This window comes from Eublepharis macularius, chromosome 9 (assembly GCF_028583425.1).
Source record: "Eublepharis macularius isolate TG4126 chromosome 9, MPM_Emac_v1.0, whole genome shotgun sequence".
Lineage (NCBI taxonomy): Eukaryota > Metazoa > Chordata > Lepidosauria > Squamata > Eublepharidae > Eublepharis > Eublepharis macularius.
Window position 1 is genome coordinate 53,445,597 of NC_072798.1, and position 23,755 is coordinate 53,469,351.

General features: G+C 50.9%; 1 protein-coding gene across 1 annotated transcript in view; it reads right to left on the bottom strand.

Moving 5' to 3' along the window:
• Positions 1-6,143: 6,143 nt before the first annotated feature.
• The window catches only part of ALX1 (ALX homeobox 1), a 37,472-nt gene continuing 19,860 nt past the window's right edge, over positions 6,144-23,755 (bottom strand). Inside the window, exon 4 of the mRNA XM_054989125.1 lies at positions 6,144-6,715. Coding sequence (XP_054845100.1) covers positions 6,395-6,715 — 321 coding nt within the window. The 3' untranslated portion in view covers positions 6,144-6,394. The remainder of the gene's footprint in view (positions 6,716-23,755) is intronic.

Here is a 23,755-nt window from a genome sequence, read left to right on the forward strand (position 1 = left end):
CCCAGCCCGGTAAGACTGAGGGTCCTTGAGCGCCTGTTGCATTCTTATCCTCTTAAAGAGGATGCAGTTTACTTGTTTGAAGGTTTCAGGGATGGTTTCAGAATCCCCGTTCAGGGGCCTAGGGCCCCATTTATGGCCGAGAACTTGAGGTCAGTTCAGGGCAAAGAGGACATAGTTAGGCATAAGATCCAGAAGGAATGTGCAGAGGGTAGAGTTTTGGGGCCGTTTGCGGCCCCTCCTACCCCCAATTTTCGTGTGTCTCCTTTGGGGGTGGTGCCGAAAAAGGCGGCGGGTGAGTATCGCCTTATCCACCACCTTTCGTACCCTAAGGGTGATTCAGTTAACGATGCCATCCCTGGGCATTTGTGCTCTGTCCGGTATACTTCTTTTGATCAGGCCGTGCAGGTGGTGCGCAGGTGCGGGGTGGGCGCTGAGTTGGCGAAATGCGATATTAAGTCTGCATTTCATCTTCTCCCTGTCCACCCGCTGGATTTTGAGCTATTGGGGTTTGCCTTTGAAGGTGGGTGTTATATGGACCGAGCCCTACCGATGGGGTGTTCCGTGTCTTGTGCGGCCTTTGAGCGCTTCAGCTCATTCCTTGAGTGGGAACTGAGGCGGCGTGCGGTTAGCTGTGACTCCGCCCACTATTTAGATGATTTTTTGTTCGTTGGGCGGGCACAGTCGTCTCAATGTGCCAGGCTTTTGGCCACTTTTATTGAGCTGGCGGAGGAGCTGGGGGTCCCATTGGCTCACGAGAAGACGGAGGGTTCCCTCTACGGTGCTCACCTTCTTAGGTATTGAACTGGACACGGTTCAGCAATCGTTTTGATTGCCTTTGGACAAGGTCAAGGACCTCAGGGATCGTCTGCTGGATTTCAAAGGTAAGCGTAAGGCTTCCCTGGTTGAGCTGCAGCAGCTTGTGGGGCACCTTAATTTTGCGTGCAAAGCTGTTGCACCTGGGAGGCCGTTTTTGCATCGTTTGTGCGACGCTGTGGCGCGCCTGCGTGCACCCCATCACAGGTTGCGAGTGACGGGTGGCATGCAAGCCGACCTGGACGTGTGGACTGAATTTTTGAGTGACTTTAACGGTGTCACCTTTTGGCGGGAGGACTTGTTGCTCGAGGCAGAGTTGCAGGTTACATCTGACGCCTCTGGTTCCACTGGCTTCGGAGTTTATTTCCGGAGGCACTGGTGTGCGGAGCAGTGGCCCGCCGATTGGATGGCATCAGACTTAGTTAGGGACTTGACTTTTTTAGAATTTTTTCCCATCTTGGTAGCAGTCCATTTGTGGGGCGAGGAGCTTGCGAACCACACGGTCCACGTTTGGTGTGACAACTTGGCTGTGGTTCATGTTGTCAACTCCTTGACCTCTAAGTCCCCCAGGGTAATGCGTTTGGTTAGGGCGTTTACATTGTTGTGCCTGCGGCGCAATATATTGTTTAAGGCCAGACACGTTCTTGGCGTGTGCAATGGTGTGGCGGACGCTTTGTCTCGCCAACAGATGGAGCGTTTCTGGCAGCTTGCCCCGGAGGCGGATTCTCGTCCGGCAGTGATGCCCCCAGAGCTTTGGCTGCTTGGGAGGTCGAGGCGTGCCGCGCCATCCAGTTAGCCATCGCACCCAGTACACGGAGGGCGTATTGGAGAGCGGTAGGCCAGTTGGAGGGGTTCCGGCGGGACGTTGGGCTTGGTAACGTCTGGCCTATTCCTGTCAAGCACATTATGCAGTTTTGTGTCCACCTGAAGGTCCGTGGGCTGGCAGTGAAGTCTATTAAGGGGCAGCTGGCCGGCCTGGCCTTTGTTAGTAAAGCTCGGGGATTGCCTGAGGCCACGGGTGATTTCCGAGTGCGTAAGATGCTTGAGGGATGGTCCAGGGAGTGCGCGGTTCATACGGACCCGCGCCAGCCCATTTCCCCGTCCGTCCTTAAGGGTCTTGGTGCGGTTTGGAAAGGGGTGTGTTCTTCGGGCTATGAGGCAAGGCTTTTTCACGCGGCTGCGCTGACTGCCTTTTTTGGTGCTCTCAGGGTGGGTGAGTTGGTGGTCTCATCCGGTAAGGATAATTCTGGCCGTGCCCTTATGGCGAGTGACCTAGCCTTCGACGGCGACACGGTTTCACTGACGATCCGCTGGTCCAAGACCGACCAGATGCGTAAAGGGGCTTGTGTTCGGTTGGGCTCTTGCTCTGAGGCGGAGCTGTGCCCAGTCCGTGCATTGAAGAGGTATTGGCAGGTGCGTGGTAGCGAGCAAGGTTGCCTTTTCCGGCACCTGGATGGCTTCCCCTTGACTCGATACCAGTTCTGGGCAGTAACCAAGCGAGCTCTGGCAGCGCTTGGGCTGCAAGGCGTGAGTTTTGGTACTCATTCCTTTCGAATTGGAGCAGCTTCGACAGCCGCTGCCATGGGGTATTCTAGTCAGGCTATTCAAAGGGTTGGTCGGTGGCGGTCTGCTGCCTACCACTCCTATGTGCGTCCACTGAAGCATGTTTAAACGTTACTAATTGTTGTTTTTCTTAGGTCCTGCGTCACGGGTTGAACGTCAACGCATCTTGATTTGCGGGCACAGTTTTGTCTTCTGGGCTGCCCATCAAGCACGCAGGACGCCAGTGGGGTCCCAGCTCGGGCTAAGTGACTGGGCTACTGTTGAATGGCGGGGCCGGCGGGGCCTTCATTGGCCGGGCCTGTTGCCACTGCTATTCGGAGCTGGGTGCGATGCGCCGCCCCATATTCTTGTTCTCCATTTGGGGGGCAATGATTTGGGTCTGATGCAGGGTAAGGCCTTATCTTCTCAGGCGCTATTTGATATGCGCCTCATTGCGACGCGTTGGCCGGGAGTGCTGATCATGTGGTCGGCTATGATCCCTCGGCGAGTTTGGAGGGAAGCGGAAGATTGTTCGGCCATCGAGCGGGCCAGGATGAAGGCCAATAGGGCCATCCAGAAAGGTTTGGGGGCTGGGTTAGGCGTTTATTTGCCTCACCCTCGGATCAGGGCCGAATTCCCCGACCTCTACAGGGGTGATGGGGTGCACTTGTCTCAGACAGGCAACCAGATTTTTCTTGATGATCTGCGGCAAGGACTTTAGTTGGCCTTAGGCCATCAGTGGGGCGCCAGGGCCTAAGCAGAGGCTTGGCCCGGGCGTTGGCTGGTTTGTAGGAGTAGGGTGCGGGACGGTGAGCACCCTTGGCGCTTCCCTATGTGGGAAGAGGGGCCTGCTTAAAGGGCTGGTACTGCTGTGACGGCTGCCAGGCCCACAGGCAGACTGCCTTCGGGAACCCCAGCCTGCGAGTCCTTTCCCTCACTGCTATACGGCTGAGGTGTCAGGAGCTTAAAGGGGGGTGACCAAATTTGCCTGGCCGGCTGGGTCCGCCCCATCCATTGGATGGGTCCCACCTGGGTCTTCGGGGCTCGCCCAGACAGGTCAAGGCGGTGGTCCAGGTGGGACACCGTGGCTTGACCTGTACCGCTTTAGGTCCTTGCCGCTGTTTGGCTTGTTTTGTTTGTTTAAAGTTAATAAAGTGGCCCTTAGATCCAACTTGGTGTCCGTCTCTTTCCTGACTGGGGTGGCAATTCGGCCCCATCCTGGCAGGCAGCTACGCTGCTCGGCCAGGGGCCGGATATTGCTGCACCGGAGGGAGGACGGCACCACCCCCCTCCTTCCATATATGGTAATGCTGGGAGGGCTGAGCGAGCGTAGCACGCAGCGCTGCCCTCCCAGCTCAGTCTGCTCAGGTCGCTCGGCCCACCCGCCTCTCCCTAATTTTATTGGTGTAGGATTAGCCGGCTGCCATTATGGGGCCAGGTAGGAATTTTTTCCCTCCTTTCCAAATTGGCTCTGGAAAAGGGGGGTTTTTTGCCTACCTTACACCGGTATTTGGGGATTGAGGAATTTGGTTTGAGGTGGTGCCTGTTAGGAGAGTCCTGGCTGGTTTGTAGGACTAGGGTGCGGGACGGTGAGCACCCTTGGCGCTTCCCTATGTGGGAAGAGGGGCCTGCTTAAAGGGCTGGTACTGCTGTGACGGCTGCCAGGCCCACAGGCAGGCTGCCTTCGGGAACCCCAGCCTGCGAGTCCTTTCCCTCACTGCTATACGGCTGAGGTGTCAGGAGCTTAAAGGGGGGTGACCAAATTTGCCTGGCCGGCTGGGTCTGCCCCACCCATTGGATGGGTCCCACCTGGGGCTTCGGGGCTCGCCCAGACAGGTCAAGGCGGTGGTCCAGGTGGGACACCGTGGCTTGACCTGTACCGCTTTAGGTCCTTGCCGCTGTTTGGCTTGTTTTGTTTGTTTAAAGTTAATAAAGTGGCCCTTAGATCCAACTTGGTGTCCGTCTCTTTCCTGACTGGGGTGGCAATGACCTTGGCAACAATAAAGAACAGCAGTCCACAATACTCAACATCTATTCAAATACAGAGGGGTTGTAAAGTATATCAAAATCAATTAAAATTCTCCATACCAGCTGAACTTCAGTGATCAATGTGCAGCCCAAATAAGATGCGCTTCTGGAAAATATCCAAACCCCGATGTTCTTGAATCTCAGGAGAAGGACAGTCCACAGCCAGCTGGCATCATCAGAGGACCACTTAAAGCAGTGGAATGTTTACCACCAAGTCTACATGTGTCAGGACTGAGGAGCTCATTGTGAATTTTCACACAAGTGTGGTTGTATAACTTCTACATTTTGCAAAGACATACTTGCCATAGACACACAATGTTTTAATAGTTTTATCAGCTTAATTTGTAATTATCTGCTTTTTGTTATATAAATTTTCTAAATAATAAATAGATCAGCAGCATCATCACTGGCCTGTGAAGAAGCCATTCTGTGTGTCTTTGTTTTTCAGATGTGGCACCTTATAGTAAGATATAATGAAGACAGCTGGTGCTGATTGCCCTTAAAGGTTGTGAAGGATCTGTGAAACAAGGCATCCCTGCAATACTTTGCTACCTGGTGCAAATGTTGGTTACTTCAGACAACCAATTCATTCCTACATATGGAGCACTGTTTGCAATGGGCTGATCAGGAGGTACTCCAACTAGGCCCGGCAAGGATTGTGTTTGCTGGAAGATATATTTTTTTACCAACACATCTTCTTATGTTGGTGATACATAATTGTGGAAAGTTATAGAAAATTCAAGAATTTAAAAATAAAAGAACCAATGCTGCACACATGTAGATCATAAATGTTGCCTATGGCTTTCCCTCAGTGTCATAAAATGATTATCAAGCCTGTGTGAACTACCTGAACAGCAGCTGTGTGACCAGTGCAGGACAGTTAGACTCTTTTTAGCAATTTTCTGTATATGCCATGTAGCTTGCTCCCGGAAAACTCACCTGTGCCACTTCAGAGTAATTCTTCAGTCCTTACCCTCTATTAAAACTAAGCCCGTGAACTTCCAAGACATTTATGTCTCTCCTTCTGTTGTCTCCTTCTTCCCCAAAAATTGCAAGTGAAGTACTTTGTGGCTTACACCACTTTGCATAAGACATCTGTCAAGCATTTTATGCAGATCTGTCTAACAGTGAAATCCTAAGAAGAGTTACTCCAGTCTAAGCCCATGGATTTCAATGGGCTTAGACTGGAGAAATTCTTCTTAGGAACGCAGTGTAAAAGTATGAAATGCCACACTTGCATGCATGCAATGAAAGCAGATATATAGCAAACAAGGAGCCAGATGCCCTACATTACAGCCGGTTCTGAATTGGGATAAAACACAGACCAATAGAATAAGCTTAAAGCAAGAGCTATGGTTAACGATACTTGATCACTCTAGTGTGCTGAATTAAACACAAAGTCTTTGAAAGGTTTATAATTCTAGAAGCTCCCATTGTGTCCACTGGGATCAACATTTTCAGAGCAGACCAGTATCAAATAAATACACACAAAGCCTGATGGGGGAAATTAGCTCATTGTGCCAAACTTTCCGCTGTCTCACATTTATTAAAATGGAAGAGCACTATATTTAATTTCTCTTGCAGCTTGCTAACAGGTTTCCCTTACAGCACTGACGTAACAAATTCATTTTCTTCTCTCAACTCCCTGTTTTATAGGGAATAAAGCATGCCTTTTGTACACATCATTGACATCACGCTATATAGATCAGATATACTTCTTTAATAAGTTTATTATTTTTTGCATGTTTTACAATCATATTTCATCAACTGGTACAATAAAACACATTTGGCGATTTTTAAGAGGGCTTCTGGACACAATGGATCTATTGAATCCTCATACATGTTTATGCTTAAATGTTATCATTATTGTATTTGCATATGCAGTCATCATTGTACATCCTGATCACTAGCAATTCTTCACACAGCAGCTTATCATTGAGTCCTTTAAATATGGGAAATTAGAACAGTGAGGGTTTGGCATGGCATTTAAATGGAAGGCTTTTCTGTTACATTACATGGCCCAGGAGATGTTGGCAGTATGTTCTTTGGCTTTCATTCGTAGAACCGCAATACTGGATGACCTCCGTTCAAATTCTGGCTTGGTTTCAAATGCATGTCCATTGGTCGTTCCAGAAAGTAGTGAGTCAGTGAAAAAATTGTTGAGAGGAACATGGCTGAATTGGCTCTGGTGGTTTGAAAAGCCTGAATACCCAGAATCTGTCCGAGGTGAGTGAGAATAAGGGGTCATACAAGAGGAAGTGTCACGTGGAAGCATGCAGGAAGTCACTACTGAGCCACTAGCTGCATTTCCTGCCCACAAATTATTCTGGATCTGGAACATATAAAATAAAGAAGATTAAATTACCACTTTTGTTTCACTCTAGTTTTTTGCTTCGTTTGATCTGTTTTCGGCCAATGATGACCTATTTGCCAGTCACATCATAGTCTGATATTACTTCTGTGGCAATGATAAACTGAATGTAAATAGAAGCACAAACATCAGCTTGGTTAAGAAGTTCTTGTGCTGTTTCTAAAAAAATGTTCAAAATTAAGCTGAGATGGTCTTCCAGGGGAAGGGAGTTCTTATTACCTGACTGAGAGGCAGCCAACTTATTCCTTGATTTGATGTGAGCAATGTATGCATAGAAGCTGATTTATATAATGGATTGGCCTTCAGATTAGGCCTGATGAATTCAAAAAGATGTTGTCTAGAGGGTTTCTCTTACTACATCTGTGCCTTTAGCACCCAAGAGTATGCTTGCAGTTCCCCTGCACTTCCACAGATATGCAGAGTCACACATGCCCTGCTGTGGGGAAGATGCAAAAGTCTCTCCTCTGTTCAGAAGAATTGCCTTACAAAATCAGGCATCCTAATCAAGCATTCTCTTTCCAACAGAGATTGGCAAGATGCCTCCATGCACACAAAAAGGAGACATGGCTGCTGCTTTCCCCTGATATTGGTCCCTAGCATTTGGTACTCAAAGGTGTACCACCTCTATGTACAGAGAGGTTCAGGTTTGCAATCATGGCTACTCGCAGTTGATCAACCTATCCTTCATGCCCAAAGCACCAAATCTAGTGGCCATCAGGACATCTTGTAGTAGTGACTGCTATAAGTGGAGTAGGTGTTATGTGAATAAGTACCTCCTTTGGTCTGTCCTGAACCTGCTGCCAGTCAAATTCTCTGGGTGACTCCGAGTTCTAGTATTATGAGAGAGAAAAAGTTCTTTATGTCTATGCTCTCGTCCCCATTCATAATTTTAGAAAGCTATATCAGTTATCAATAATGTTAATTATGTCTTGTTCTTCCTTTGTATGGTCAGAACCTACTAGTTCAGCTCAAATTGTACGGTGGGCATTAGAGAATTCCACAAGAATTGTCCATACCTCCTCTGCTGCAGCTTCTTGATAACATGCAAAGTCACCCTCAATCCAAGTGAGCCCTGCTGGGTCAGACAAGTGGTCTATTTAATTTATTTACATTCTTACACAGTAGCCAACCAGATGCCCCAAAGACTCACAAGCAACAGCACATGAGTCCAAAACTCTTTATTTCTTGCAACTGATATTCAGAAATATATGGCCTCTGAATGTGTAAGTATCAAAGCTAATAGCTATTAATAGATCTGTTAATTTGTCTAACCTAATTTTAAAGCCATATAAGCCAATGGTCGTTGTTATTGCCTGTGGCAGTGAGTTCCAGATGTTTTGCATTGTGTAGAGTACATTTTTCTATCTGTCCTGAACAATTTGCCCAGAAAATTAATTGAATGATACTGAATTATAGTATTATGGAGGCGAGAGAAATCCTGAAGCACCTGGTCTGGGTGGCTTTCCCTTGCCCATTTCAAGCAGTCCTGTAATAGTCAAGGCTTCTATTGCTGTCCTTTATACACTGATATTCACTTTTGTAGCAAAACCTTCTATAGATTCTTAGTTCATCTCTTCCTTGCCCACCCTTACAAAATTCTAGACCCACCATCCTAGTAGATTGCTGATGTCTTACATTATGCCTCCTACTTGGGTAAATGCAAAAAGCCCTTCTCCGGTCCTTTTTCTGTCAGATTCTCCATGACAATGACCTAAAGCTCGGTTGTTCCCTGGTATCTCTTGCCTTAAACTGTACAGGACTACAGCTAGACATACTAAATAATACATCACTATGTAGACTAATTACCTTAACTCAAAGTAACGCAATTGCATACATTAATTGGTCTTCATACTCAGAGATAAATATTACTGTAGTGATCATGGGAAACAGGAAATAAGTGTGTTAAGAAGGGAATGGCATGCTGTCACAGAACAACTGCTGCCTTAAGGAAAGTATTATCATAAATAGCCACCTAGTATCAACCTAGTCAAACTCTGTAAGTAACAGTTTCCAAATACTGAGAATATTTTGAAATATCTTCTTCTCAAACAGGTAATTTCCTTTTCTCAACTGAGACAAGTTACAAGATGTTGAAGTTTTCTAATCTGCCTTTCAGTTAAAACTCTTTTTCATTATGCTTCTAAATAAAATACTCATGAGGATTTTTATGTCTGCTTCCCAAAGTGGCAACATTATGAGTGCTGCGTTTTGATAGAAATGATCACCTGGGAGAATCAAGAAATTAACAAGGTGGTTCTTTTTTAAAAAAGTGTTCCACAGGACATTCAGAATGCAAGCATAAATTACAAAGTATTTTGGATGTCCATGTTAATCTTGTTAATTAATCTAACTTGCTGCTAAATATGATGTACTTAAGGTATCTCTCATGTAAAAAATCAAAAAAACAAAACACTGATATTTCTGTGTTACTCTTCCCAAGTGAGGATTGTACTTCAACACTGTATACCTTAAATATATTTACTTAAAAGTAAAGTCTCCTTCACATGCAAGAGAGTCACTTCTCCTTTATGTAATGAAACAAGGCTGTGATATTCCCTAGAACTGCCACAGCCATATTGTGCCAACAGTATGACTCTTCTCACCCTGCCTTCCCAGGATCCTTGTGACTGATTTCACCAACATAGTTCTAGTATCTGCACATGTACCACAACCTCCTGGATGCATCATTAGATATAGCATAGAAAGTGTCTTATCTCCTACAGTGCCGTGCAGTGGTAATAATTAGAGATACAAACCAAAATTAAGCACGAACCACATTGGTTCGTGGTTCATGAACCACAGTTTGTCAGATCCCATTTCTGATGAACTGCCACAAACTTTTAGGCTGGTTCATTTGGTTCGTTTTTTGATTCGCCACTGCAGACAGCCTGGTGCCAATCAATCAGTTTCCTAGGCAACAGGGGATGGACTTCCTGCAGATCTTCTGCTGACCTAGAAGTGACTTTCTGCTGACCCGGAAGTGATGGTTTTCTGACCTGGATGTGCCGTTTTCACAAACCAAATGAACTGGTTCGCGAACCAGGGAGGCAGGTTCGTGAAAGTTCATGGTTCATTGTTCGTGAAATTTGACGAACCACAAACCACATGGTTCAGGGTCTTTTCCGGTTCGTGCCCATCTCTAGTAATAATAACAATAATAATAACATTCAATTTATATACTGCCCTTCAGAACAACTTAACACCCACTCAGAGCAGTTTAAAAAGTATGTTATCCTCAGGACAATCACCCTGGGAAGTGAGTGGGGCTGAGAAAGCTCCAGAGAGCTGTGTCTGACCCAAGGTCACCCAGCTGGCTTCAAGCGGAGGAGTGGGGAATCAAACTTGGTTGTCCAGATTAGAGTCCTGCCACACTTAACCACTACACCAAACTGGCTCTCCATCTGGGACAGGCTTCAGGGTGAATGTTTAGGGTTCTGACCATGCTAGTGCAGAGTGAAAGGGCAAATGCATTCTGAAGCTTGAGAGAACAAAGTCCACTCAGTTCACCTCTATTTCTATTTATCCACTTCCCCAGTGTAGTTTGCAGAATGCCTGACATTAATGAGTAAGGGCTCCATCTAAGCCCATTAAGTCCAGAGTTCAAAATTGCTTAATTGAACTACTGGAAAACTGTTATGTGTGAGAGAGAGAGAGACACTTCCCAGTTCCTAATTTGGTATGTGTAAGTCTGCACCTTTATATTCTAGTCCTTTAAGGCACTTCATGAAAAAAGGGTAAAAGCTCTAGAAGCATTTTGAAGGATCTTTTGGGTCTGGCACCAGCCTAGCCCCAGCTCCAAGAAAGAATCTAACGGAATGCCCGCTAGTATTACCTAAATAGGTTAATTTCAGATGTGGAAAAGCAAGTACTGCCACACCCTCAAGTCTGTGTATACACAGTATACACAGACTTTACACAGACTTTAAAAAAACACTGCCAAGTATCCCAAGAAAAGCTGGAATCTGTGACTTGTATAAGTTATACCAGCTAAGTATAATTTCACATTTTGTCATGTCAGGAAGAGGACCAAGTGGCTGTACAGGGTGAGGTTTAAATACATGGGACTTCACTTGCCACATTCGTCCCTGTCTCTTTTTCCTGTTGTCCCTGCACCCCTCCAAAAAAAAAGATCCAAGACAACCAAGTTGGGCTTAATTCATTTATTAATTAGCTGGTCTACATCTTAATGCATTTTCCTAATTTTAAAGGCAGTCTGCACTTGGCTGTCTGTCATGGCTACCTTTGCCTTGTACAATACCACTCTGGCATCTTCAATTAAAGTGACTGAGTAGTAGGTGAAATGAAAGGCCTCAGCCAAAGGCTCTGGAGAGCTGCAGGCAATCTAAGCAGACAATGCCATTCTTCATGAACTAAAAAATCTGATTCAGTATAAGACAGATCCACGGGTTCACCCTGGCTCCAAATGTTGCCAGCTGTGTTTATTCTCTCCGGCATGTTACCTGCAGCGAGAGGTTGTCAGGTTCATCACTGTCCCCCACTGTGCTACACAGAAAACTGAAGGGCTTGCTTGCTGCTGCTCAGCATCCAAAGCATTTCTTCCCAATTCACCCCACTAGAGAACAAATGATGGGCTTTTCAGGTACACTTTTCATCACTGCATGATGCCTCAGGGTGTCTGCAAATACTGCCTACCTATAATGAACAGGCCATCATATTCCTAGACAACCAAGTTATAGCCTAACCAGTCTTAAGACCAGGCCTAATTAGCACAACCTTCCCAAGGCAGCATGAAGGACACAAAAAGGTCTCCCAAAAGGCAATCAAGAGATCCTCCTATATTCCCAATTGGCCCCAAAATGACTGGCTATTCCCACACAGCCCTAGGGGCGATGGGTTGGTGAGCAACAGCGTCCAGCAAATGCCTGTGAGGAGGGGCACAGAGCCAGTCTTATGCTCTTCCAAGTCACCCTCCTCCAGGCTTGGCACTTAATGCCCCCACAATTCCTTAGATGACTTTAGCAGTGGCTAAGATGGCAGTGAAAGGTTTCCTCCAGATCTGCCTTTATTTATCTAATTATTTACATAGTCCGTCTTTCTCGCTGAGACTCAGGGTGGATTGCACAGTGAGTTAGTATAGTCAATTTCAAGGATATTTCAATAAGCAATGTAATGGGTATATAAATGCAAATTTGCAAAGGTTTAAACCAGCAAAAATGCAATACACAGAGTTGAAGAAATGCAGAACAAAGCATTAGCAAGTCTAAGACTGAAATATTAAACAATAACTACTCAGTAGGGTCCTACTTAAAGCAAAGCAAAATGTACACAATACTTTGTTAATCGTTATTTTTTAAAAAAATGTCACTTCTCTCTAAATTCAATGTACTTACTATACCTTCCTGCATCTGTCTAAGCTGGGATCCAAAGGTGCTTAACTTCTCTCCCATTACTTCACATTACTTGACTAACATGATTGCTTCATCCGTATCTCCACTGCCAACCCACAATCAAATGTCAAATGGGCTCATGGCAACCTTAGCATCTCCACTTCATTATTTCAGACTGCATTTAAAAGTTTCTGGTGTGGCACACCAACATTGCTGTGGAATGTTTCCTGAATATTGCCTGTGTAATTATTTTGGTTGTTTGTTTCAGTTTTTTTTACACTGTCTTTCTCCAATGGACCCAAGGCAGCTTGCAAAAATTAAAACCAATAAAACTAGCCCAAAAGCAAATTCACTGAAGAAAAAAACAGACATCTCCTTTTTAAAACATGGAAATTTTCCATCCCTTTTAGAAAGCTCAGCCCTGCAGAATTTCCTGAATTGCAATAAATTGAAAGCCTTCCTAGCATATTCTGAAAGACTCTTCCACAGTAATGGAGCAACCACAGAGACAACCCATGAATGAGCAGAAGCCAATCTAACCTGCATGCATGTCTACATGCAGGAACACCTAGCAGACTGATTGCAACAGTAGAGCTTTATATGGGTAGAGACTGTCCTTGGGCCAGTCAAGGGTTGCCAGGCCCCCACCAGGGGTGGGAGATGCCCCACCCCCCATTCCCTGCCACTGCTCAGTGTAGGAGGGGAAAAATTAAATGATTACCAGGCAAACAGTGTGAAGTCTGTCATATCTGTCTATAGAATTTCCAACAATTTCTAGAGATGTATGATGTCACTTCCAGGTTTACCTTGGAAATTACATCATACTGTCTCTGATAGACACTCCCCATGTCCACCCAGTCTACCTCTGGTTGCCAGGACATGCTTGGAAACCCCACCCATAATGCCAGAACTCAGCATCATTCAATTAAACTGATGGGCAGTAAATTCAGAAGAATGTGTTCTTATAGACCAGCCTTGAAGTACCATAGCATGGGTCAGTGTGACCTTGTGTTCAGAAAGGGTTCCAGTTTCTTTGCAAGATGAAACTGGAAGGAAATTGGTTTTAATCCTAAGAACACTTAAAGCCCTACTGAATAAAATTACCTTACTTCTGAGCAGACCTGCTTAGGTATGCCACCTTAGTAACCTATTTTTCTCATACACAAGAAGAATCGAATACAGAAATAAATGACAGAGTCTATGCTATTTTGCTTTGTTATACTTAGCATGAAATCACTATGCAACCCTACAGAAACAAAACTCTACCAAACATTGTGTGCAGGTATGACAGCCAAAACCTCACCCTGTTGTTGATCTCCCAGCAACTTAGTCAGAGATTCACTGCCTCTGAACATGAAGGTTACCTTGATCTATCATTGTTAATGGTTATTGGTTGGATCTATTCCTGTGTGGATTTGATGAGTTGACTCTAAAATTCATTAAACAAGCAGCCATATCCTGCAGCACTGTGTTCCACAAATTATCTATTGTGCAAAAAAGTACTTTCTTTTGCTGGTCGTGAATCAGGCGTCCAGCAACTTCTCTGAATGCCCCTGAGTTTTAGAATAATGAAAAAAAAGTATAGACAGTTTTTGCACCCCCACACATAATTTTGGAAACATCTACCATTTTCCCCCTGTTGGTACTTTCTCCCCTAACTGCAAAGTCCCAAACTCTTTAGCCTTTCATCATTCCAAACTGATGCTCCAGCCAGAAATGTTTTCAAGTGGAATACTTGTACCCTAGGGGAGCTTTTAAATCATAGTGGGATTGTTTGAGGGGGTGAAGGAACACTGGATAAGCAGGCAGAATGGGTTACAAAGCAAAGTAGAAAGGAACTTGAATCTTTGAACAGCCTTGTATGAACTGCATGTTTTAAAAAGCCCATACACACAGCTGCAGGACTATTAAGGGTTAACCCCTAACAGACACAGAGACCTTTGAGTGACAGGCTACTCCAAGGCATCTGATTGGATAGCGTGAGCTGAAGAGAGTCTGTTTCTCAGCCCTAGCTGAGAGGAATCAAGTGTGAAGAGTTGGGAGATGGAGTCCTAACAGAAAACTGAGTAAAGTTGGCAAGGAAATGCAGGAAGTAGAGATGGGCACGAACCATGAAAAAACCAAACCGTGTGGTTCAAGGTTCATGGTGTTTTCACAAAACAGGAACCACGAACTTCCATGAAATGGGGCAAGTTCACGAACCAGTTTGTGGTTCGTGGTTCATGGGGTTTAAATGCCCCTTTCCGGCCGCTTAGCAGCAACAGGGAAAGGGGCATTGGTGTTAACGAACCAAATGAACCAGCTGACCAGTTCATGGAAGTTCATGGAAACAAGCTTCCACTAACTGCTGGTTCACAAACCACGAACCAGGCCAGTTCGTGGGATTATTTTGGTTCATATTCCAGTTCGTGACCATCTCTAGCAGGAAGTAGGTGCAGACTCCCAAATGAGCTAAAGAAAGGGGACAGATCTTCTAAAGGGAGGAGATATACCCTTCCCAATCAAACAGGGAGGTAGCTCTGGAGTATGAAGAGATCCCTGGCCAAATGTAGTTGGAAACTGCCTATAGAGACCTTCAAATTCAGTTAATGACTGAAGGAAAGCACTGGGGTGTAAAGAGAAGGGGACTGTGGTACTAGAAAGTGGGTACCAGCATTTCTAACTCCAGAAGAGAAAGAGAATACTAAAAGAAAGTATACTAGAGAGTTTGGGGAAACACAAGAGAACCAAAGCCTCAAACATAAGCCTTTAAGTACCTGTGACGAGCCTAAGAACTGAAGTCTGTGCATATTCTGATTTTTGGAATTTTAAAAATGCCTCTGGGCCATTTCTGTTGTTTAAGAACAAGGGCATGTCATAAGCCCACACATATTTAAGTGCAACCAGACTTCTGCTGTTTTATCCTGCATGTATCCCCTTAATTTGTTTGAAATGGTAGAATTTAACTATATAAACTGTACCAAACAAATGAACTGAGAATCATAAAAGCTGGCAAACAGGTCAAGATTACTTTCTTTGGAAGAAGAAAACGAAAATATAATTTTGATAGTGAAAGAGCCCACATAGCAGATCTACTCAGAATTCTACTCAGGTCTGTTCACTGGGATTTAAGATTGCAATGGAAATGTCCTACAGAACTGCATTGCTCTGCTCATGAACCTGATTCATTTTTAAAGGTATGTTTCATAAGCCTACTTGTTCAGTGTTTTTGGAATTACCAACCATTCCTTTAAAGTGGATGGATGCTTGCTGCAGTGTTGCTACTTAACAAGATATATACTATAAGTGTCTCAAAATAAAGCACTAAGAGTAAAAATATATCTTAAAATTAAAAATAAATACAACCCCGTTTTACAATAAGTAGAAGCCATCAGTGCCTCTCCTGGTATGTGAAAGGGAAAGGAGACATTCTGTACATGAATTTAAAGAAAATATTTTCCTTGTTTAAATCCTCTGTGATCTATGTACTATATAAAAGGCAATTCAGGGATATTCTGAATAAGCCTATACATAGATCTGATCTCTGGTTTCTGTTAACATCACAAACATCTTGAGTTTTTCTCGTGTGGTCACCATGAAATCATTCAAGAACCCTGCAGTATACTTGCTTACTATAGAGTCTCTCTGTGCACTTATATACACAAGGATTGCAAGCTTTACGCTGCAATCCTAAGAACATTTTCCTGGAAGCCCCTTTGAATAATCTGGGACTTACTTCTAAGTAGATCTTCTTATGTTCATTATTTTAAAAACCGTTTAACTTGTCCATGAATGAACTCAGATTTTAGGTGATTATTTAATTGAGGGCAACTGTAATCTATCAAGACCATTTCTGACCTGAAAAGGGCACACGTTTATTTTTTTTAAAGTATTTTGGCTCTAGTGTGGTTCTGTACTAAGAAATGCAAGCTAAAATATTCAAGATGGACTTTTCCTACAAAAACAATACCTTGTTTGAGTATTAAATATATAGACCCTCTTCCATTGTTTTTGATATCTCTTAAGGACCTCCTTCATGCATATGAACCAACCAGTGGCCTTAGAGCTGCTGGAACCCTGCTTTTTTGATCATGATGATCAAAGCAAGGAAAGTGGCTTTTTTCCATGACTATACCCAAAAAATGATAATCATTGGCTATTCTTCCCCTTAAGATCTCACGTTCAAACATTTCGGTCCCACAAAGATGAAGTGAGATTTACTGAATGGGAATTTGATGGATTGTTCCCAAATTGGGCAGCCCAATCCTAAGAGGGGCGGGGAAAGTGAATAGGAACCGAACTAAGGCTTGCAACGGCGCATCTGGGCCTTACGCCAGCGTAAGTGGCCCTCCGCCCGCACTGGGATGTGGTGCTGGCCCGCCGGCAGGCCGGCACCGGCGCAAGCCACAGACGCTCGAGTGGCGGCAGAGGAGTGGCGTAGAGCCCCACGCCAGCACAGGGGGGGTGGGGAACAGGGCGGGGTCAGAGTTAGTCTGCTCCCTAAGCCCCTCCAGAAGCGGGAACACCCACAGCGGCGCAAAAAAGCTACGCCACAGAAAAAGAAGGCATAGCCCATAGGCGCCCATGGAACGGTGAAAAACCAGCCCCCTCTCCAAGCGCCCAGCCCCGCCTCCATGGCCCGAAGGAGCATAGGATGAGAACTATCCCGGGGACCAATCAGCGTGCACGCCCGGCATGGACGAGCCCCCCTCTCCGCACCCAATCACCTGCGACCGCGCCCTACAAAACATCCGGCCAGCGCCCGGCCAAACCCCTCAGGTAAGTGAGCACGTCGCCAGAGGCTCTGTCCCTCTGTCCATGTGCTGCGTGGCATTGCCCCTTTGAACACCGAACAGGGGTGAGGGCATTCACGGTGGCAGGCATGGAATGCACTCGGGGGACTTTGTGAAAAAGTGGGGGGACTTCCCGTAAAAGGGAAGAAATGCAAATGTCTGGCTAACCCCCTTTTTACCCTGACAGGAAGAACAACTCAACATCTAACTGCACTCATGCAAGCTAGTTGCTCCTAACTAAGCACACACAAATTAACCCTTCCGTGAGAGAAGGGAATGACACTTGGCGAACTTACAGCAGCCTCTCCCGTTTCCTTGCAGGTACCCTGACTCTGGAGTTCCCGCCTGGTGATGACTGATGGAGCACTGACAGGTGAGGAGGAGGTAGGGGAGGGGGGACCCGTTCCATAGATTAGTGCAAACCGCCCATTCACCTGAACCCACCCACCCGCTCACCTGCCACTTTGGGTGAGGCCCAGCAGGGGTGGGGGGCGACCATGGCCGCCCCTGGCCGCCTCAGAGGCAGGTGCCCCGAAAACCACGTGACCAGGTGTTTGTTATGACCATTCCCTCCCGTAAAGGTAAAGGCTTGCCAAGGCCGAGTGCATCCTTGCCAGACTGTCATGAATCAGCTGGTCGCTGCTGCCCTCGACTATGTGCATCCTCCCGGATGGCGGAGTGTGGGGCTTGCCTCGCCAGTGGAACAAGGCAAAGCCCACATGTGTCTTTTTCCCCCACAGGCACGTCCAGGGCATGGCTGCTCCCCCGCGTCCCACCCTCCCTAAACATCTCTGACGGACGGTTGGCTGCAGCCCAGGAAGCACTTTCGCGCTGCGGCCTGCATCTCAGCCCCGCCCTGCCGAGCGGGAAGGAGGGCTGTGAAGAATTCCCCAGCTCCCTTGCTAGCCTAAAAACAAGCCCACTTGTTCCAGTGCAACAACCTTCTGTGTCTGTAAGCCTGACTTCGTCCTCTGCCCCTCCCCCAACACTCCCGTCACATATCTCCACCTGCACATCGCCACAAATGTATCTGACAGACCCCGTTCTGCCTCCCCGCCCCCCCTCCCCTCACAGTAATGTCAGGTAGAGGGTTGGGGCAGGAGGGTCGCTCCTATTGCAGCCGCAGCTGCAGAAACACAGTCCCATGAGTGGCCTCTTCCCAGAGTGGGTCCAGCCCCTCGGGTGCCTGCGGCAGCCCCATTGGCCATTACAACACCCTCCGCCCCGCGGCATCCCGCCTTGCATCCAATCCTGCGGGGCAGTTGCCAGCCTCCCACGCCAACATGCCATGGCTGTTGGGAGGGGTGGAGTGTGTCCGAGGCTGCGCGTGGCTCTGCCCTGGCTCAGCGCCGTCTCCTGCTTTCAGCATCTGTGGTCACTTGCATTGCCCTGCCGGGGGGTGGGACCCACTCCTAGGCTGCCAGCCCCACCAATCCTGCAGGGGAGGCCGCTGGCCCCGCCCACAGGGGCAGTGGAGGAGTACGCCATCCACACAAAGTCGCCAAAACGCGGGATCCCGGGGTCCCCCGGCTGGCTGCCACAGTGCGTCCCCCCCGCCCGGGCCATGCAGGCTGAGTGGCCACCCCAGACCCCGGGAGGGCCCCCCCAATGGCAAGTTGCGTGAGCACCCCAGCTCAGGGCGGCATGCCAGGCAGGGCAGGTGCGTCAGGGTGATATGGAAGGCATGCCAGAGCGGCCCCTGGCCAGTCCTTGTGCATCCTTTTCTTTCCCCCCCTCCCTTTCGGAAGGGATGTGCTGTCCGCGCGGGCCTGGTCATGGGCTCATGGTGCCAGAACAGGATATGGCTGGCAGATCTCTGAATTATTGCAGGCAGACATGGGTCCATGGGCAGATAAGCTTTATTCCCAGTCCTGTGGTGCGCCATAGGGCAAGGCCCAAGGGTTGGCATGTGGCAAGGATGCACCTGAGCAGCGCAGCATCCTCGAAAGGGACGAGGGCCCTGGGGCCATAGGAAGCCAACCACCGCGGCCCCCTCCCCTCCAACCCACAGTTCTGAGCCGGGAGGGCTCTGCTGAGCCTATCCCTGGCCTATGCAGCTGCCAGACAGAAGATAGGGAATTGTTACATCTCAGACCCGCCAAGGTCATGCCAGCGAGCGGTGTAGTTCGGTGGGCAGCACAGAAACACAATACCCACAGCGGTCCCGGCAGCATGGAGGGCGACGGGTAGCGGGAGCAGTGGGCGGCCAGGCTTGGGGCCCAGCTCATTGCCAAGGCAGCCGGGAATGATCTCCTGGCAGATGAGGGTGCGATGACAGCACGCCCAGTTTACCTGGAGGAGCTCTTCCCGGGCCGTGCGGAGGAGGCCCGCCTCGTGCGAGCATGGTTAGACGCGGTGCTGTGCGAGGTGGAGCATGACCTCCTGGAAGAGGAGGTGGCTGCGGGCCCGCGCAGTAAGTCGGGGTACCTCTACGCCGGACGGGCCTCGGCTCCATCTGGGGGGCCTCCTCCGCTGTCGCGGAGGGCAGGCCATAAGGGCCCGGAGGCGTCCCAGCCGCTTCCGTCGAGGCGCAGGTTGCAGGTGCTTGCACAACATGCCGGGCTGCCACCAACGGGTGCCCTTCCTCCCTCCCCCCTCTGCAGGGACGATCAATGACAAGTGGATGGCCGCCATGGACCAGGTTCACGGGGCATTCCAGCAGGCCTGGGCAGCGGCACCATGTGAGGCTCGACAACAGGGGGGGCATGGGCATATGGGGCGGGGCGGACTGCGGCCATGACGAAAGCCCCAGAGCCCACAGGGGCCCTGACGCCCCCATCCCCCACCTCTTGCTTCCACAGCGGCGCCCGCCCGGAGCCCCTCGCCAGATGAGGAGGAACTTGGGAGGGGCTTCACCGCCTGGTCTCCACCCCGCTACCCGCCACCTGCTGAAGACCCGGAGAGCGACCCAGTGGAGGAGCCTGGCAGGAAGCAGCCGAAGCTGGAGCCTGTCCCTGTGGAGGGCCAGGCAGCTGCTGACATGCCATCCCAGCCACAGGCATCTGGGACCCCAGCTGGGCCCCTGTCCTGTAACAGGGACACTGTGGCGGGGCCACTTGCCTCGCCCTGCTCCAGCGCGCTACCTAGCCCTCACCCTCCTGGCTGCTGAGGCCGGCGTGCTGGGTTGGCAAGCTGCTCTCTGGGTGCCCAATGCGGCCCTGGAAACGATTGGGAATAAAGTCAAGTTCTTTAACTGCTCTTCCAGTGCAGCCTGTCCATGGGGGCGGTGGCTGCCAGCTGGGGCGGCTTTCCCATGCACTCTACATGCAGGGGTCAATGGAGCGGGCACTTGGAGGGGCCTCCTGGGACACCATGGGGGTGTAAAGGGTAAGTGTCTGGCCAGCCAAGCCCCCCAAGGCCAGGCATGGCCCTCAGCGTGCAGCATGCCACAGGTGCTCCGTGACCCTGTCTCGCACAGCTTGGTGATGCTCCTGGGGCTCTTCAGGGGCGTCAGGGGAAAGGCGGCCGGCAGGAGGTAGCCAGGGGTCCTCGCCTGGGCCCTCCGTGGCTGGCAAGGGGAGCTGCTGGCGCACGGTGATATTGTGCAACATGACACAGGCAGCCACGAGCTTGGCCACAGTGAACGGCTGCATGGTCAGGCGGCCGCCCCTGTGATGGAGACATCTGAAGCGCATTTTCAGCTGGCCGAAAGCACGTTCGATCACCATCCTCGTGCGCCGGTGGGCCTGGTTGTAGTTGGCTCTGTCGGTGGGCTCATCCGCAGGGTAGGGCGTCAGGAGGTAGGGCAGCAATGGATAGCCACGGTCACCTGCAAGGGGAGGTGGCATTAAGATCTCCCCATCCCCGTCCCCCCACGGCTCCCCCTCCAACTCCTGACCTAGGAGCCAGCCTCTCCCCTCAGGCCATGATGACAGGAGCCTGTTCAGGCCGGAGGTGGTGAAGATCTGTACATCGTGGACGCTTCCCGGGAAGTTGGCAACGAGGTCCATGAAGATCCCCTGGTGGTCACAGGCCGCCTGGACGTTGATACTGTAGAACCGGTGCCGATTCCTGTAGACCTGTGGCTCCTCTCTGGGAGCACACATGGCCACATGCGTGCAGTCGACTGCGCCAATCACATTGGGGAAGCCCGCAAGGGAGGAGAAGCCTGCCCGGATGGGTGCCAACTCTGCCTCCGAGGTGGGAAAGTGTATGTGCTCGCGGATCCGTCCAACTAGGGCATCCAGGAAGGCATGCAGGCAGCGGCTGGCGGATGACTGGGAGACCTCCAAGGTCTCAGCCATCACTCCCTGGAAGGAGCCGGTTGCGAGGTAGCGGAGGGACAGCAGGACCCTCTGGAGGACGGGGATGCCCCGGGGAGCTGCAGCTTGCCCCTGAAGGGCGGGTGCGAGCTCCTCGCACAGAGCCTGTATGACTGCCCTGTCCAGGCGAAAGTGGTCCAGGCAAGTCATGTCGCCCAGGAGCAGGGATGGCACCCTGGCCTGGAACCGGCAGTGGCATCTGAGGTGGCGCCACCTGAGGGCCACTCGAACATACATGGCCGGCAGGAGGTGGCTGGTCCGGATGGCTGGGAGCCGCGGCGGCAGTGGCAGGCACCAGGCGGGGATGACCTGGGTCCTGCCTGGAAGGAGCGCAGGTTAAGTTCCAGCACCAGTTAGTATTTGCGGATTCCGGGAGGCGAGGGGGGGAGGGAATGCATGGATCGTGGCACATGTGTGACAGGGCCTCTCCCGTGGGTAGGCACAGCCCCTGAGGGTCCGGACCCAAGTCAGGCGGAGGCAGAGGCAGCAGGGTCTGTGCCCCTCCTGGCAGAGAGTAGGTCCCAGGAACAGGCAGCCCTTCCACCACCGCAGCAAGCCCCTGCTGCCAGCGACGAGGAGCCTCAACCGGGCCCGTCGGGGGGCATGAATCCAGAGCATGGTATGTATCTGTGGCCCTGCTGCTGGTGGGGCCAGGGACCGGCTTGGCCACAGGCCTCGGCCACGCATCCCAGGCCCCTCGTGGAGCCGGCCGGTCTCAAGGGGGGCTGCGCCTATGGCTGGGATGGGTGTGCCTGGCCCGGCTCGGTGACCTGTGGCAGCCCATGTTGGGCCGCTGCTCTTCCCTCCCTGGGCCCTCTTCCCACCCACGTCTCTCTCCGGCAGGGACCATGCGCCTGTAGATAGGAGGGGATGTGATTGCCCAGCTGCGCGAGGTGCCACCCTCCAGGAGGACCTCTGCGGCCGGAGCAGCTCTCCTGCAGTCGCTCTGCTTCCCTGTGTCGGTGGAGGGTGAAGGTGGCCCTGGGACTCCACTGGTTCAGGACACCTCGTCAACAGAGCCGTTCGAGGAGCCACCCCAGGCTGCAGCACCCTCCCCTCCAGACCCCCCCCACCCCCGGGTGCCATGGGCCATGTGCGGGAAGGACCTGGCTCCGCCTCTGACAGGGAGGGGCCCATGGAGGGGGTCCTTCCAGGCATACGGGCTCGCGGCCCCCGCCTGCCCAGCAGCTTCCCCCAACACTGGCCGCAATGTGGGCAGCGATCGAGAGGGAGCGGCTAGAGGTGCACGCCGCATGGGAGGAGGCGAACAACCGCGGGCGTGAGTTCATGGCCACGGTACTGGAGGTGGGAGAGGGGCTCCACGCCTCTCAAGCCCGTGCCAAAGCCCTGCTCGGGCAGCTCATCACCATCCTCGACCCACCGGCCCCGCCCGCTGCAGCAGCTCCACCTGCCCCATAGGCGCCCCTCCCTCGGGCCCAGTTGCATGCAAGAGGCTGGGCCTGTGGACGGCGAAGGGGGTCTGGCCGCCGGCCTCGCCGGTGAGCCCCTCTGCCACCTTCCGGGTGGTGGGGTGTTCTGCTGGACAGGCGGGGCCGCAGCCCAGGGTGTTATACAGCTGCTGGAGACAAGGGGGAAGGGTCCTGGGGGGGCGGGGGCAGTGAAGCGGGGCTTGGCCACGTGACCTGGTCGCTGCAGCTGGGAAGGCTGGGTGGAGGGGCAGCTGCTTCTGACCATGCACTCGCACAGGCGCCGGACGGTGCAGGGGATGAGCGGGGGGGCTGGCGAGGCAGCGCCCGGGCCGTCGACGGGCCCCTGGCTGCCTGTCCTTCCAAATGGGCTCTCCCCAGCCCTGCCTCCCCATGGTCCCTCGACACCCTACCTCTCCTACACGCCTCCCCTTCCTCCCATCTGTTGGGGGAGGTGGGATGGTATAATAGTAAAGACTGATTTCTGTGCAATGGGTGTCTGTGGTCTTTGCCTTGGGATGGGGACGGGGGCGGGCCCGCTGTGTCTGCCTCTTGGTGGCGGCCTCAGGCCAACCCTCCCCTTCGGCGCCACTTGGTGGCTGTTCCCTACTGCCGGGACTGGCTGCTGCCCTGGATTCCTCATGGCAGGGCGCCTGCCAGTCCCATGCCAACCTCTCTGGACGCAGCCGCCACGGACGTGGCGCTGCATTGGGCAAACGAGGGAGAGGCTCCTCAGACCACGCCCACCCCTCTCCTTCCCGACTGCAAGCCCCGCCCAACGCACAAGCCGGGGTGGTCTGCCGGCTTGGGCGCGATTTGCCTGCTGCTCTGGGGCCTGGCCGGGATCGCGTGCTGCCCATTGGCTGTGCCTATCCTGGCCCCTCCCCCTGCTGCTTGTGGGGAACAGCGCCCTTTGGCTGTGCCCGGTGGTGGCCGCGCATCAGGCCCACCCACAACGCTTTCTGGTTCTCCCAATTTGCATCTCTGCGCTGCTGCCAGGGCTGGCGCCGCTGCACTTTGCTGGCACAGGATCCGGCCTGGCACCGCCGCTGCTCCGCCTGTGCAGCCACGCCAGCGTTGGGGCCGGCCATAGGATTGCGCAGTAAATGTTTTGTAGTAGGGTTTTTTTAATGTTCACTGTGCCATCCTTTCCCAGAAGATAGAAACATCTAGATCAACCCTATTTTATATG